The 14382-nt window shown below is 45.8% G+C and overlaps 1 protein-coding gene across 4 annotated transcripts in view; it reads left to right on the forward strand.

The window, feature by feature from the left end:
- The window catches only part of ZNF423 (zinc finger protein 423), a 423634-nt gene that overhangs the window by 389593 nt on the left and 19659 nt on the right, over window positions 1–14382 (forward strand). For all 4 annotated transcript variants that reach the window (XM_027869809.1, XM_027869812.1, XM_027869811.1 and 1 more), the window contains 2 exons: window positions 3274–3405; window positions 6000–6115. In XM_027869809.1, coding sequence (XP_027725610.1) covers window positions 3274–3405; window positions 6000–6115 — 248 coding nt within the window. The remainder of the gene's footprint in view (window positions 1–3273; window positions 3406–5999; window positions 6116–14382) is intronic.

Here is a 14382-nt window from a genome sequence, read left to right on the forward strand (position 1 = left end):
CCTGGTTCCTGGGTTTTCAGGGAATTTCAGGGTACTTATTTTTCTTGGTTGGGCTAATTTTCCCGTGAGAAGAGTTAGAATGTCCTGAGAATAAGTATAGGTCCTTGACTCTTACATACTACAACCCTTTCTCTCTTTCTCCACTCATAATGGACACTGGTACCCATTACTGGGCCTTAGGGATAAAGGGTAGTTGGCATATGATTAGAATGAGGATTTGGGTCCATAGCCTCTAAAAGTAGAAAGAGCCTTAGAGATGACCTTGTCTAACTACCTTATTTTACAGAAAACTGAGGCTCAGAGAGGAGAAATGATTACCCAAGAACTGAGATTCAGAAAATCTCAAATTGCAAAGATAGATTAGGTTTTTTTCCCCCTTTTAGTAGAGAGTGAAAGGTATACAGATCATTCTTTATTTAATCAATCAACAAACGTTCATTTGGTACTTTATATATGTCAGTCACTGTGCTAGGTGTTGAGCATACAAAGACTAAAATGAAATAGTCTGTGCCCTTGAGGAGTTGCATTCTGTCTATCCGTCCATTGTTTGTGTATGTTATCTACTTTATGGATTTTCTTTGGCAAATTTATAAAATCTCAGACCCAGCTTCCCTTTACCACCCAGCTCACTACTGAGCTCTGTGCCCAGAAATAAAAAATTCACAGTTATAAAATTGTGAGTTGGAGGCAATGTTAGTCCAAAACCGATTATTTTATGGATGAAAATATTGAGGACTAGAAAGAAGTGATTTGTCCAATGTCATACTAGTAATTAAATAGCAGAGCTAGGATCATAAACAGTGTCTTCTGACTCCAAATGCAGCATTCTCTTGTTTTCATATTAGCCTAAATCACAGTGGCACAGTGGATAAAGTTACCAGACCTGGAGCCAGGAAGACCTGATTTCAAATCTGGCCTTAGACACTTACTAGCTGTGTGACCCTGGAAAAAATCGCTTAGCCTCAGTTTTCTCATCTGTAAAATGAGCTGGAGAAGGAAATGGCAAACCACTCCTGCCAGAGTGGTTTCTTTGCCAAGAAAACCTCAAATGGAGTCACAAAGAGTCAGACACAACTGAAACAACTGAACAACAAAAACCACCTGTACTCACATAGGTCAATTCTGTCAATCACAAAATGCATTTCAGAGCCAAGTATAAATAACTCTTGGACCATCTGTGGTTTGGGATTATCTGCACCACTGGTCTTTCTCCTTTAGTGCATATAATTAAGAGGCAGTGTATTCAGGTCATAAGATGGTGACTTCAGCTACACTCCCAGAATCACGCATGTAGCATCTCAGGGCTGGAAGGGTCTTCAGGTATCTAGTCTAATCCTTAGTGAGCCAGAAATCCACTGTACTGATATCCCTGACAAGTAGTCATGCTTTCACCCCTCTAGTGAGAGGGAACTCGGTCCATCCACAAATAGCTTATTCCACTTCTAGGCTTCTCTAATTTCAGGGAAGTTTTTTCTTTGTATTGAGGTGAAGTCTGCCTCTCTCAATTCTAGGAATCCTATTCAGCTCTTCACTTTCACTCCCCGCCTGCCCCATATCCAATCCATGGCCAAGCCTTGCTGATTCTTGCATCCATTGTCTCCTCTGCACTCACACATGGCTGCGTTTGTCCGGGCCCTTATTCTGCTCCCCTGGCTCTTGCAGTAACCTCCAAATTGGTCCCCCTACATTCAGTCCATCTTTTATACGCTGCCAAATTTTGATATTCCTAAATTGCAAGCCTGACCACGTCACTCCTCCGAAACATCAGAAATTGATGGGATTTTATCAGTGGAAATGACACTTAAAGAAGAAGCATCATCACCTGCTTTGCTACCACACCCTAAAATCACGGGATGTTTCCATCTTACTTGTAGCTAAAGCCTTCCATACGTGTCGTCTCTCTCATTAGAACATGAGCTCCTGGAGATCAGAGACTGTCTGACTTTTCGGTTTTATTGCCAGCAGTAGAAGAGTGCTTTATGTATAGAAAGTTCAGAAATGCTCCCTCCTTCCTTCCTTTCTCTCTCTCTCTTTCTTTTTCTTCCTTTCTTGCTTGTTTTCTTCCTTCCTTCCTTCTTTCCTCCTTCCTTCCTCTCTCCTCCATTTCTTCTTTCTTTATTCTTTCCTTCCTTTCTCCTTTGTTTCTTCCTTCCTTCCCTTCCTCTCTTCTTTCCATCTGTCCTTCTCTCCTTCATTTCTTCTTTCTTTCATTCTTTATTCCTCCTTCCTCCCTTCCTTCCTCATACCCTCTATATGCCAAACTGGCCTAGATACTCTTCTCTACAATATTCCATCTCTCAATGCTCATCCATACCCTTGAACAGACTATCCATATGGCCTGGAATGTTCTCCCTCTTTCCTCTATATCTTGGAACCTCTAGCTTCCTTTAGGGTTCATCTTAATTGCCACCTCCTTCAAGAGACCTTTCCTGATTCCTCCATTTGTTTGTTAGTGCCCCATTTTTTTTTTTTTTGGTGAGGCAATCAGGGTTAAGTGACTTGCCTAGGGTCACACAGCTAGTAAGTATCAAGTGTCTGAGGCTGGATTTGAACTCAGGTCCTCCTGACTCCAAGGCTGGAACTCTATCCGCTGTGCCACTTAGCTGCCCCTTAGTACTCCATTTTTAAAGCATTTGTATCTTGTATTTACTTATCTGTGAGTATCTCTTTTTCCCCCAAGTAGAATGTAAGTTTCTTGAGGGACAGGGGCTATCTCACTTCTGCCCCTGTATCCCCAGTACCTAGCATAGTGCTACATAGTGTACTTAACAAATCCTTGTTGATTGATTGATTTTTGCCCACTGGCTCTAGCTCTCTCTCATTTGAAGTTATACAATGTTACTTGAATCCTTTGATCCCCATGACAGCCCTAAGTGTTCTCTACTTCTAGCCTAAACATCCTTCAATATTTAGCAGAATCTCATATTACGTGGTCCTGGATCCCCTGGTCATTGTGGCTACCCTGTTGCCACTCTTTTCAGGAAGGCTCCAGTTTATCTGGGTTCTGTGCTGAGTGCTAGACACACTACACTACACTGAGAACAGTTGCCCCGGGCCCCAAATTGTCCCCAATCCCATGCCTAGTGTTTTGTGCACACCGGGGGTTATGCTGGGGTGCATGATGTGGTTAGGGCGGGGGCAGGAGCTGAGGGGAGGAGGGAGCAAGAGCTGTTGACTAGGTGGATTCTAGGGGAAGCCGTGGCTCACAGCCTCCTGCCTTTCAGACGCTAATCTGCTGTGTCACTAACAAGTTGTATCATTTGAACCTTGCAGAGGAAGGCATCAATCACGAATGCAAGCTGTGTAACCAGATGTTTGACTCTCCGGCCAAGCTTCTTTGTCACCTGATCGAGCACAGCTTTGAGGGAATGGGAGGCACGTTCAAATGCCCTGTTTGCTTTACAGGTAAGGCCTCCCTGATGGACTGGGAAGAGGGGAGTGGTCAAAACCCTGTGCTTGTCCGGGGAGGAAGTAAGAGGGAGGTAGAGACTCACCATGGACCATCCTGAATTGTCTGAATGCCTATTAACAACTCTGGGGATCTCTGATGAAAGTTCATTGTGGAAAAAGCAGCATGGTATGGAAAAAAGAACACTGGTCTTATAGTCAAGGAGATTTGGGCCTTATTCTTCTGCTAACTAGCCATGTAACTTTGGGCAAATTCCTTAGCCTCTCTGGGCCTCAGTTTTTTCATCTATGGTATGGGAATAATACTACTGCTACCTATTTCACAGTGTTGTGAAACTGCCTGTTAAACCTTAAAGGGCTTTAGAAATGTGAGTAGGTATTAATTTATTATTATTATTATTCTCCTTGTCATCATCATCATCATCATCGTCATCATTATTATTCTGTTTGCCAGCGTCTTTAGTGCTCCTACAGGGATGACTCATGGGTGTTTTAGGGAACCAACAAAGGTATAAGCTGGGAAGTAGGAAATCCCCTAACACTGGTTAGGACTGCATCAAGCAAATAGGCTTGACCTTTGCCCCTAGCTACTTCATGACCCTCAAACTGAGATATAAAGGATAGTGCTTTTTATTGTTTTTCAAAGCCCTTATACATCTATTCTACTTCAGACCCAGCCTAGTCACATGGAGTGTTTGTCTCCTTTTGGTGGTCATTATTTTCAAGAAATTTTCAGGCCTTTGCATGCCCCCCACTTGGTTTTTCACTCTTTTACACAATAATTTGGCTCTGCTAGAAAGTTCTAATCCAAATCCTTGTCGTTGCCATCGAGCTTTCTTACTGTGTGTATGAGGCCCCCATTTTTTCCTGGAGCCTGTCCCCTGATTCATCCCCCCACCTCCCAGAGTTGGCTCAGTTCCCTCCTCCACACTGTCCCAGGCTACCTTTTTAAGCTCCTCTTGGCCTGTAGCTTGGGCCACCTGTGCCCACTGATGCTGGTGGGGATAATCTCCCTTGGGAGTAGACCCCCCTCCCCCGCCTTGGCCGATGGACTGTCTGCACTATTCTCCCAGCAACTTGGCTGGAAGGGAGCAAGGGGCAGCCTCTGCTGAAAAACTCCCAATCCTCTTGCTTTGGTCAGACCTGGATCCTAGGCCTGGACAGCTGCCCAGGCTACAGAGGCCAAACTGTGCCCCTACCTCCCCTCTGTGATCTGACAGCCTTCCAGGCTGGGGCGGGGGGGAGTGAGTCTCAAGGGCCTTGCCCTCCCTGTCCCTCCCTGTGCCGCCCAGATGGCAGCCAGTGTGGGGGGGGAGGGGGTTCTCCCTGCCTCCCCCGACATCTGCTGTCTGTCACTGTGGGAAGCCCCACCCCAGGGAGAGCCTGGCCTAGCATGGAGGTGGGGATTGGGGCAGGGCGGGGGGGAACTATGGATCTCTCTGTTCCCAGGGATACAGCTGCTTCAGGGGCTCTTCCTCCCTACCCCTCAGGGCCTAGTCAGGCTTGTGTCTTCCCCATGGGTGGGCTCCCTGACACTGGGAAATCCAGAATGTAGTCGGAGGGAGTTGGTAGAAGGAGCTTTGCTTTGGCAAAGGCCCACTCCTCATCCCTGAGGAGCATTGAGTCTCTCACCCAAGCTAGACTGGGGCCATTCTCTCCCCACTCACTTTGGTGAGCCTGCTCTAGGTTGTTGTAGGCACACGAGGTAACTGGTGGAGGATCCCAGTGACAGTCCCGGGGCACGGGCCAGGGATTTTTATTTATTCATGCCAAGCCGAGATGCTGAAGCTGAGCTAAGTCTCTGGACCTCCTTCCTCCCTTGGCTAACCCTGTTCCTCTTGTCTCCCTTCGTTTACTCCTCAGGCCTCGAGCTCCCTGACTCCCTTTCCCCATAAACAATCTTAGCTTCTTCCTCTGCATCTCCTGATGAGCCCTATCAGGGCTCAGTGTAGCCCCAAAAGAAAAGGTTGGATTGAGTGACATGGAGAGTCGTGGCAGATGGTGTAAGGAGCACCATGAGGAGTCGGAGGACCACATAAGCCACCAACTTGCTTCGTGACCTTGAGCAAATCATTTTCCTCTCCTGGGCCAGAGTGTCCTTTATGAAGTGATGGGGTTGGACGAGATGGTCTCTCAACACCGACCTCCTCCGCCAACTCTAACTTATTTTGATTATTAATTAGTGACAGCGTCCCAAAATCATAGGTCTAGGGCCAGAAGGAACCTCAGAGGTCATCTCAGTTAATCAACAAGCCTTAACACCTGCTGAATGTTGTTCTGGATGGTGGATTCTGGCTGACACTGAATAGTAACAATAATCTCTTCCTATTTATAAAGTGCTTTGTAGTTGGCAAAACCCTTTTACATCCATTATCTTGTTTGAGCCTCAAAACAACCCTGGGAGGTGAGCAGGACAACCATCAATATCCTCCCCACTTTACAGATGAGAAAATTGAGGCTGAGCAGGTCTCATGGATAGGAATGTGTCATCTGCTGGGCTTTGGAGAGTGGTATGTTGTGGCTGAATCTAGCAGAACTGGAAGGCGGCCTGGTAGCTCTCAGCCCTCTGACTGTCTTTGCTTTCTTTCTAGTTTTTGTACAGGCTAACAAGCTACAACAACACATCTTTGCGGTGCATGGGCAGGAAGACAAGATCTATGACTGCTCACAGTGTCCACAAAAGTTCTTCTTTCAGACAGAACTCCAGGTAGGCCCCTCTCATTTTGCTTTCTATCGTCACATTCTCTCTCCTAGCTTCTAGCTCCTTTCTTTTGGTCAGCTTGGCAGTCTTGGGTCTGGAAGAGATGGAGATTTTCATCCAGGTAAGCAGAGTTGGAAGGAACCTTAAGAGTGCATCTACTGAAACCCATTCATTTTACAGATGGGGAAACTGAGGCCCAGAGGAAGGAAGTGGCTTGCCTGACGTTCCACAGACATTTGATGCCAGCGCTGGGATTGGAATCCAAGTTTCCTTCCTGTTTGTAGTTTTTTCCTCTCTCTATCCTATCCCTGGCCTGAGGAGCAAAGGGAGAAACGAGCATGATTTGGTTCTAATGTGGTTGGAATTAATGGCCGCCTATCTTGGTCTGGTCATTTGCCTGCATGGAGGTAGACCAGATGGTCTGTTCAGAACCCTTCTCACCTTGAGATTTGGTACTCCGCGTGACCCCTCTCGATGTACTGCCTTAGACTTGCATGCCACTCACAAACACATGCATACCGCATAATGAGGAGCTCTACCCACTACCCAAATGTTCACTCAGAATTGGGCCATTTCTTTAGCTTTTTTAAATAGGTCCCACGTACCAAAATTATCATACTGCCTTGAATTTATATCATGTACACTATCATATAAATGATCAAATTGATCCATAAGATCCAGAGTTATTCTTCTGATCATGTGGATTAGAAAATTGAAGTCCAAAGAGGGCGTGTCCCTTGCCAAATTACCGGACAGGTCAGTAGAAGAGACCTACCTAAAAGTCAGATCTCTTCTCTCCTGGGCCAGGTCTCTGACCACCCTTATTGCCACATTTGCAAAGAAGGAAGCCCTGGGCCTAAAGATCTGTGGCAAGGTATCTGTATCCTCATTCCTAAAACTATATGAATGAACAAGGCCACCTAAGACCCTTTGAGTGGGCCCATCCCAACAAACTCTCTATCGCACTAAGTTCAGACAGCAAAATCAGACCTTCCACTTGGCAGTTCTGCCTTGGGAAACACCGAAGTGCCAATCCTGACGTTCTAAGATACCTAGACTGTTACTACCTGCTTAGCTCAGCTACCAAACTACTCCTGGTGTCCCCTGACAAATGAAGGCTTTTTATAGAACCACACTACATGCCTCATTTAAATCTATTAGCTTTTATAAACTACGATTTGCTTAAACTTGGAGGGTTTCTGTTTGACTTGCTTAATTCCCAAGTTGATTCCTATCCCGTTGTACTGTCGTGTCAAGGGAGGGATGTGGGATCTTTTTTACTTTTTCAGGTTTTGTGTTTCTTCCCTTTTTTTTCCCCTCCTCCAGCCTCCCAAGGGGACTTCCGCCTGCTCTTGTTCTGTGAGCCTCATCTGCATAAGTGTGCCCGAGTTTTCAATACACCTTGTTAACGTGGCAGGTTCAGGGCAATGGGCAGATCTCTCTGTGTGGTGGACCATTCTTCCTCCCCTCCTTGCAACCCCAACCCTAGCACGGATCATCTGAGGTGGTGGTTTCCTGGGTTCCCCCATTAACCTTTTAAATCAAATCCGCAAATGCCGAAAACCTTGCTAAATTATAGCTTTAAAGAGCCACTATTTTCTGCAATTAATGATTTTAATTACAGAGCGTTTAAATGTGGAAGTGCTGTTGCATAGCCAAATCTATGCAAATAATGGCTTTCATTAAGTAACTTGAATTGTAATTTTCCAGCTTTGGAGAGGAGGATTTTGTAGGCATTTACGTTTTCATAGTCGTTATGCTGCTGATCATTATGCAAGGATTTTCTAACGCAGTGAAAATCCAAGTGTGATATTTAACTGTGAAACGGTATGGGGACTTGTATACTGGGGCCTTAGACTAGTTAAATGGTTTGACCTTACCATGAGATCAAGTTTTTCTTCTCCATCATGTAACTTGAGGTCATGTTTAGCCAGCTGATACAGAAAAAGCCTGATGGGAGAAGGGGAAAAAACAAACAAACAAGCAAACAAACATTGGACCTGGAGTCAAAAGACCTTCACGTTCTATCTACCATGTTCTATCTCTTGTTTCCTTGGGTACCACTTCTCTTTTCTGGCCTCAGTTTCCTCCTCTGTAAAAAAGAGGGAGTTGGGTCACACAATCTCTAAAATGTCTTACAACATTCTGTGACTTTGGGTAATAGAGAAAAGCCAGGGTTCATGAACATACGGAATCTTGAAAATCAGGAGAATTGGGGATTGCTCTTGCAGTGAGACCAAGAAACTATTGGGGGTGTGGGACCCTAGGGCTCCTTTGTGCAATGGTCTAAGTTTAATGTAGCTCCCAAACGTCTACTTCTCCCAGCTGTCTTAGTATTAAAGCAAGGACATGAAAAAGAAGACAGACATGATACAAACTTGTAGGGAGAGAGAGAAGGTCGTTAATGTCACCTAATCAGCATCTGTTGAGTTGAATTAATGGGTGCACACAGCCAATCTTTGGAAACTTTTCCAGTTATAACTTTTGGGGGCTTTGCATAGCAAGGGAGTTAAATAGTGGAAATAGACATTTATGATGGAGCCCTATATATGTAATATATTTGTAGCTGGGGTTTGTGGAGTGAACAGAGGGATACTTCAGTCATTGGGCTAGAGTTGCATGGTGCATTGGTTTTGGACTCAGAAGGAAGATCTGGGTATGAATCAATTGTACTGCTCAGTAACTCTGTGGCCTTGGGTAGCTCCCTCTCCCCCCACCCCTACTGGGTTTTCGTTTCCTCATTTGCAAAGTGAAGGGTGTTGAATTGCATGATCACTCTGAGGTTCTTCCCAACTCTAAATCCAACAGTCTGGGAATGTGGGTATTTTAGTCTCAGGGTGAGGCTGTTCCATGCTCCCTGATCTAAACTCCATCTTCTTCTTACCTAGGATGGACCCAGTATAAGCTGCAGCCCCTGAGACCTTTGGGGAGGGGGGAAACTAGGAGCATGGTTTCCGTATGTGTATATGTGCGTGCATCTCTCAACAACTTGTGTTCAAAGGAACCAGCACCGCACCGGCGGAGCATTTGTATTTAAAGGATTAATTCATGCTGTTTGCTTGTGTGCGGTTAATCATACTGTTTCCTGCTAAATGATTACAATTGATTAAAAGCAAAGCTAGGGATCTAACAAGCAACCCGCGAACTGTTCAGATGGGGAGAGAGCAGGGTACCTGCCAGGTCCTTGCAAGCACAGGTGTTCCAAGGGCCGCCATGGAGGGAAAGGATTTCTCCTCTTACAGGCACAGTGTCAAGTCGCATCAGTCAGCTACAGGCATTGGGCTGCACTGCTTGTCTGGTTTCTCCAAGTAAAGAAGTAGGTGATGGGCCAGAGAAATGAGGACTTGAGGGCCATCTCTGTTCAGAATATGGTTTGCAGACCACCCGGACCATACACTTTTGGCTCTTTGTTATGCTTAGTCTAGCCCTTTCTAGCGTGCTGTTTTATGTTGTTTCATAATTGTGCCATGTGTATACAGCTTAACTCTACAACTGTGAGTCCTTTTGAAGGCAGAAATCGTAGCTTAGTTTCAGTAGTGGAAAGACCACTGGCCTTAGCACCAGAGAGATTCTCAACTCTGAGGCTTCCTAGCTGTGTGACCGTGGGCAAGTCATAGTACTTTATGAACTTCATTTTCCTCATCAATAAAATGGGAAGAATAATACTTATAGCATCTGCTTCCTAGCATTGTTGTGATGAAAGTGTTCTGTAAAACTTAAAGGGCTGTGCAGTTGTGAGCTGTTATTGTGACACTTCACCTTTTCTTTCCTGTGATGCCTAGCACAGGACTAGGTAGCAGCATTTGATAAGAATAAGTGCTTGTTGAATTGAATTGAATTATATTCCAAGGGTGTGGCCTGAATTGGAAAGGTTCCAAAAGAGAGCAAAATAATTACAGGGATGGAAAAGAAAAATCTATTTGTAAAGGTAAAATGTGACATGGGAAAGATCAAATCATTCATGCATTCTCAGTCCAAAATGGCCAGTTTCAGAATATTTTTCAGTTTCTGGAAAACCCAGTAGCTCTTTCCCACAAAATTCTTAGAAGCAGTATGAAAGCTTTATGCTGTAGAGTGACAGTTACATTTGGAAGTAGAAGATCTGGGTTCTAATTCTGAGTATACCATATCCATGTGATCTTAGACAAGTCTCTTCACATCTCTTTGAGCCTCAGTTTCCTCATCTGTAAAATGAGCAGATTGGACCAGGCAATCTCTAAGCCAGGAGTGGGGAACCTGCGGCCTGGAGCCACATGTGGCCCTCTAGTGCGGCCCTTTGACTGAATCCAAACTAAAAGTTTAAGGAAACTATAGAAACTTGAGGACCTAGAGGGCGACCTGTGGCCTCTAGGCTGCAGGTTCCCCACCCCTGCTCTAAGATCTTTTCAATTCTGTGATGTTTAAGAACTTCCCAGTCCCCTGGGAGGATATGAGGAGATGAGAGACATACCTACTGTGCTGCTTTTCTTTATCTGTGTCTTCTTCCAAATTGGCCCTATTGGGAGGGTGAGGATCCCTGAGTATAAATAGAAGGGCAGTCTGTCCTTTGATCCCTTCTGTATGTGAGGACGGTGTCCTGAGTTCGGCCTTTTCCTCACCCCAAGGCTCAGTGCAGTGGCAGAAACACTTCCCTAACTTGCATTGTTTTTTCTATGAGCTTGGTTTAGAACCTACTCCTCAGGGGGACGATTAGATTCTGGAAGCATCCCATAAACCCTGCCCTTCCTCCTCCGCCCTCCCTCTGCCTGAATTTACACACAGGACGTAATTCAGGGGGATCATTCTGCTGCCTGTGCCAATGGAGTGTTTCTCTCCAAAGAGACTCCTCTTTGTGTTTCAGCCATTAGCTGGATTTCCTGGCATGAGGCTTCAATCCCACCCAGCAGCTGTCCCCTCCCTGAAGGAGAGACTAGAAGCAGCTGGGGAATCAGAAAGATGAGGCCACTTTGGAAAGGAAAGGAGGGAAGGGGAGAGCAAATAAAGGATTGGAAGAGACATTGGGAGAGGCTGGAAGGAGGAAAGAAAGACAGAAAAGAATGAATCTGAAGGGACGTTGAGCCCATTGGTAAAAAACCATTTGTCCCCTCATAAAACTAATAAATTCGGAGGAAAGTATCATTTTCTCCCACTGCTTTGCTGGGCTTCAGTCAAACACAGTCAGATAATTATAACTAATAATAATTAAAAATTAAAAGTGCTCTAGGCACATACTTAGCATTTTACTCTTTGGCTGAGCATTCTGTAAGATTCAGGTTTCTTTCCCTCCTTTGCTGTTTCTTTTAAAAAAAGTTCTGTTCATGAGGTTCATCACAGACCAGAAGGCAGCTTCTTTTTGGTTAAGGATGGAGAGCAGGCCTTGGCCCAGTGTTATGCATTGAGGAGAGGAGTTGGTTTCTTAATGAGAGTTTGGCTAAGCATCCTGCTTGTTATTTGGGACCCACTTTGGGAGAAACCATGGTCATGAGACCAGGAACCTGTATTTGGTGTGAAGCTGGAGTACCCAAGAGGGTATTGTGGGTCTAAAACTCTCCAGCTTCAGTTTCTGCTAGCATTTACACCGGAGCTGGTATTCTGAGACCTACTTGGAGCCTGAGTATCCTTGTGCCTCTAGGTTACAGTGATGTTCCTGCTGCTGGTCTTTGATGAGAGAACAGATTCTCAGAGGAGTTCAGCTTCAGAGGTATGACGTGAGTTCTGGTCTCTTCTGGTATCAAGTCCAGTGATCTTTCCACTAGATCATGCACATACTATTTTCCATGTGTGTCATGGGTATGTTGAGTAGGTATCCCCTCTTTGAAAGCTTTCAGATGAAACATTTTACCTGGAGTCATTGAGAACTATAGGATGGTCATGTTTAGTTTTAAAAATGCCACGTCACCACCCTCTCCTTGATCTGGGAGTCAGGAGACTTGGGTTCTAGTCCTGGCTCAGAAACTGATTTGATTTATGATCTGAAGTGAGTCTTTTCCTCTCTGAGACAACTCTGGGACTCAGTTTCCCTACTTGTAAGACGAGGGGCTTTGTTCAGATCCCTTCCAATTCTGATGATCTGTGATTCCGTGTTACAAAGCATTGGAATCCAGAGGCAGAGGGGTAGAAATGGTGTCCTCTTAAAGTCCCTTAAAGGTTTAAAGCGGCTGTGATGCAACCCTGGGTGGACAGGCGGGGCTTGATGAATGAGAGCCGCATCACCTTTGTTGCCTTTGCCCAAGGCAAAGATTCGGGAGGTGGTGGGAGTGGGGAGGGGGATCTCATGCCTGGGTTGGATGCCACCCTTGGCAGCCAGCATGGAGACAGGCAGCTTCTCTGCTCTAGTTGGCCATGGCGATAGTCACTACTGTTCCATGGCTCACGCTGTCTCACAGTGTGTCATCGTAGCTTTACAGGAGCTGGTACAGCTCACTCACCATCAAGATGGGTAGAACAGGAGAGCAGAAAGAAAAGAGGCAAAGAGAAGGGGAAAGTGGAGAGGGAATTCAGGTGAAACTCAGTGGCTGAGTCATTAGTGTGCCCCAGGACATCAGTCAACATGAAGAACTGAGAGGAGGCATGGATGGCAGTGCTGGGTGGGGGACTTGATGTACCTGGAGGGCTTTGCTCAGGGCAGGGATGGCGCTTGGAACAGGGTCCTCAGGCTGCCTGTCTCTGCCCATTGTTGCCTGTCATTTATGCCCTGGGGCAAGGGTCCAACCAACTTTAGAGGCGGCACCATGCCATCCTGACAGATGGGCATATGTGGAAGCAGCCAACACACAATGTCTGTGCAGCCATTGTGTTCACTGGAAGCTGCTTCTTGCCTGCAACATCCAAATGGTTGCTGCCTGCCCCTGGGACCAAATGCCTTCAGTTTAGTGAGAAGGAAGGGGCAGAAGCAGGGGTCAGTCAGGAGGAAGGACTCACTCCCAACTCAAGGCTGTTCAAGTAGGAAAGAGATTTGTGATGGGAGGCTGGGGAGCTAGAGGAAAAGAAAGCAACCCATTCACTAAACATTGCTTTCCTCTTCTCTCCCCACTCCCCCCCCCCAAAAAAAAGATAGAAAGAAAGCAGTATTTCTGTGAAGTTGTCGATGGTACCTCCTAGGGCCTGTACAAACCCTGTTTCAGTCTGCCCTGGACCCAGGATGTTTTTCTGTCCCTAGAGATTACAACTGGTCACCACTTAGGGTTACCCTGGATGGTTTTCCATTACTAGAGATCTTGAATGGGAGAGATTCTCCATCATCAATGTGGCAAATGCCTCCAGCACTCCTGCCCTTGAATGCTCATAGCAACAAAGTCCTTGCCAGGAAAATGCCGAGTTTGGACACAGAAACCAAATGCTTCCCAAGGAAGAGTCCCTCCCATTGGCCACGTGGATCATGTGGCAGGCTCACAATTGCCAGTCTGGGCCTCACCTTTGAAACCTCCATGGTTTGGTGTCCTGAAGGATGCATTCACAGACGGCTCCTCTGGTGGAGGGATGGCATGTTCACATCCATTAATGTTAAAAATGAGGCATGTTTTACCTCTGGATATAATAATCTGTCTTTTGAACTGGTTGGAAATGGAGCCCCCCAGCCTCTGCCAGGATTTGGTGGCCCAGCCTGGCCAAGAGGTGCTAACACCAGAAAAGAAATGAGAGCTGGGTTTTCTTTATTAAGGCCCAGATTGCACTCTTTGGTCTGGCAATAACAATTACTAATGACATTTAGAAAGAAATTAATGATGAGAAATGCAAGTTGGCATTTCGGGAGTGCCAGTCAGTAACATTGCATCAGAGCTCACAGGAGAGGTGGCGGGGGAGGTGCCTCAGAGGGGGGAACGGAAGAGAGATAGATGGAAAATTAATTTTGTTGTGTCAATAATTAACACAGGCCCTCCCTTCCCTCTTTTGAAGTTTTTACAAAATCCAGACACGTGATCAGTGTGCTAGTGTCGGAGGTGGGGCCTCAGGGATTCAAGCAATAGCTCTGATACAGAGTGGCATCGTTCCCATCAGTCAACACCATCCACTGAGTACTCACTATACCGAGTGCAGTGTGAAGAAGGAGGGTGGAAATGAAAATAAGACACAGACCTTGTCATGAAGAAGCTCCCATTCTGTTGAGGATAAGTGGCCCCCAGTCTTGTGGTAGACCCTGATCAAATGGAAACAACTAGACATAGACAGTCAGTCAATCAAAAAGCACCTTTATGTGCTTACTGTGTGTCTACTAAACAGTACCTGCTCTAAAGTACATTCTTTCCTTCCTCCCCTTCTCTCTCTCTCTCTCTCTCTCTCTCTCTCTCTCTCTC

Source organism: Vombatus ursinus, unplaced genomic scaffold, assembly GCF_900497805.2.
Source record: "Vombatus ursinus unplaced genomic scaffold, bare-nosed wombat genome assembly UNPS02014793.1, whole genome shotgun sequence".
NCBI lineage: Eukaryota > Metazoa > Chordata > Mammalia > Diprotodontia > Vombatidae > Vombatus > Vombatus ursinus.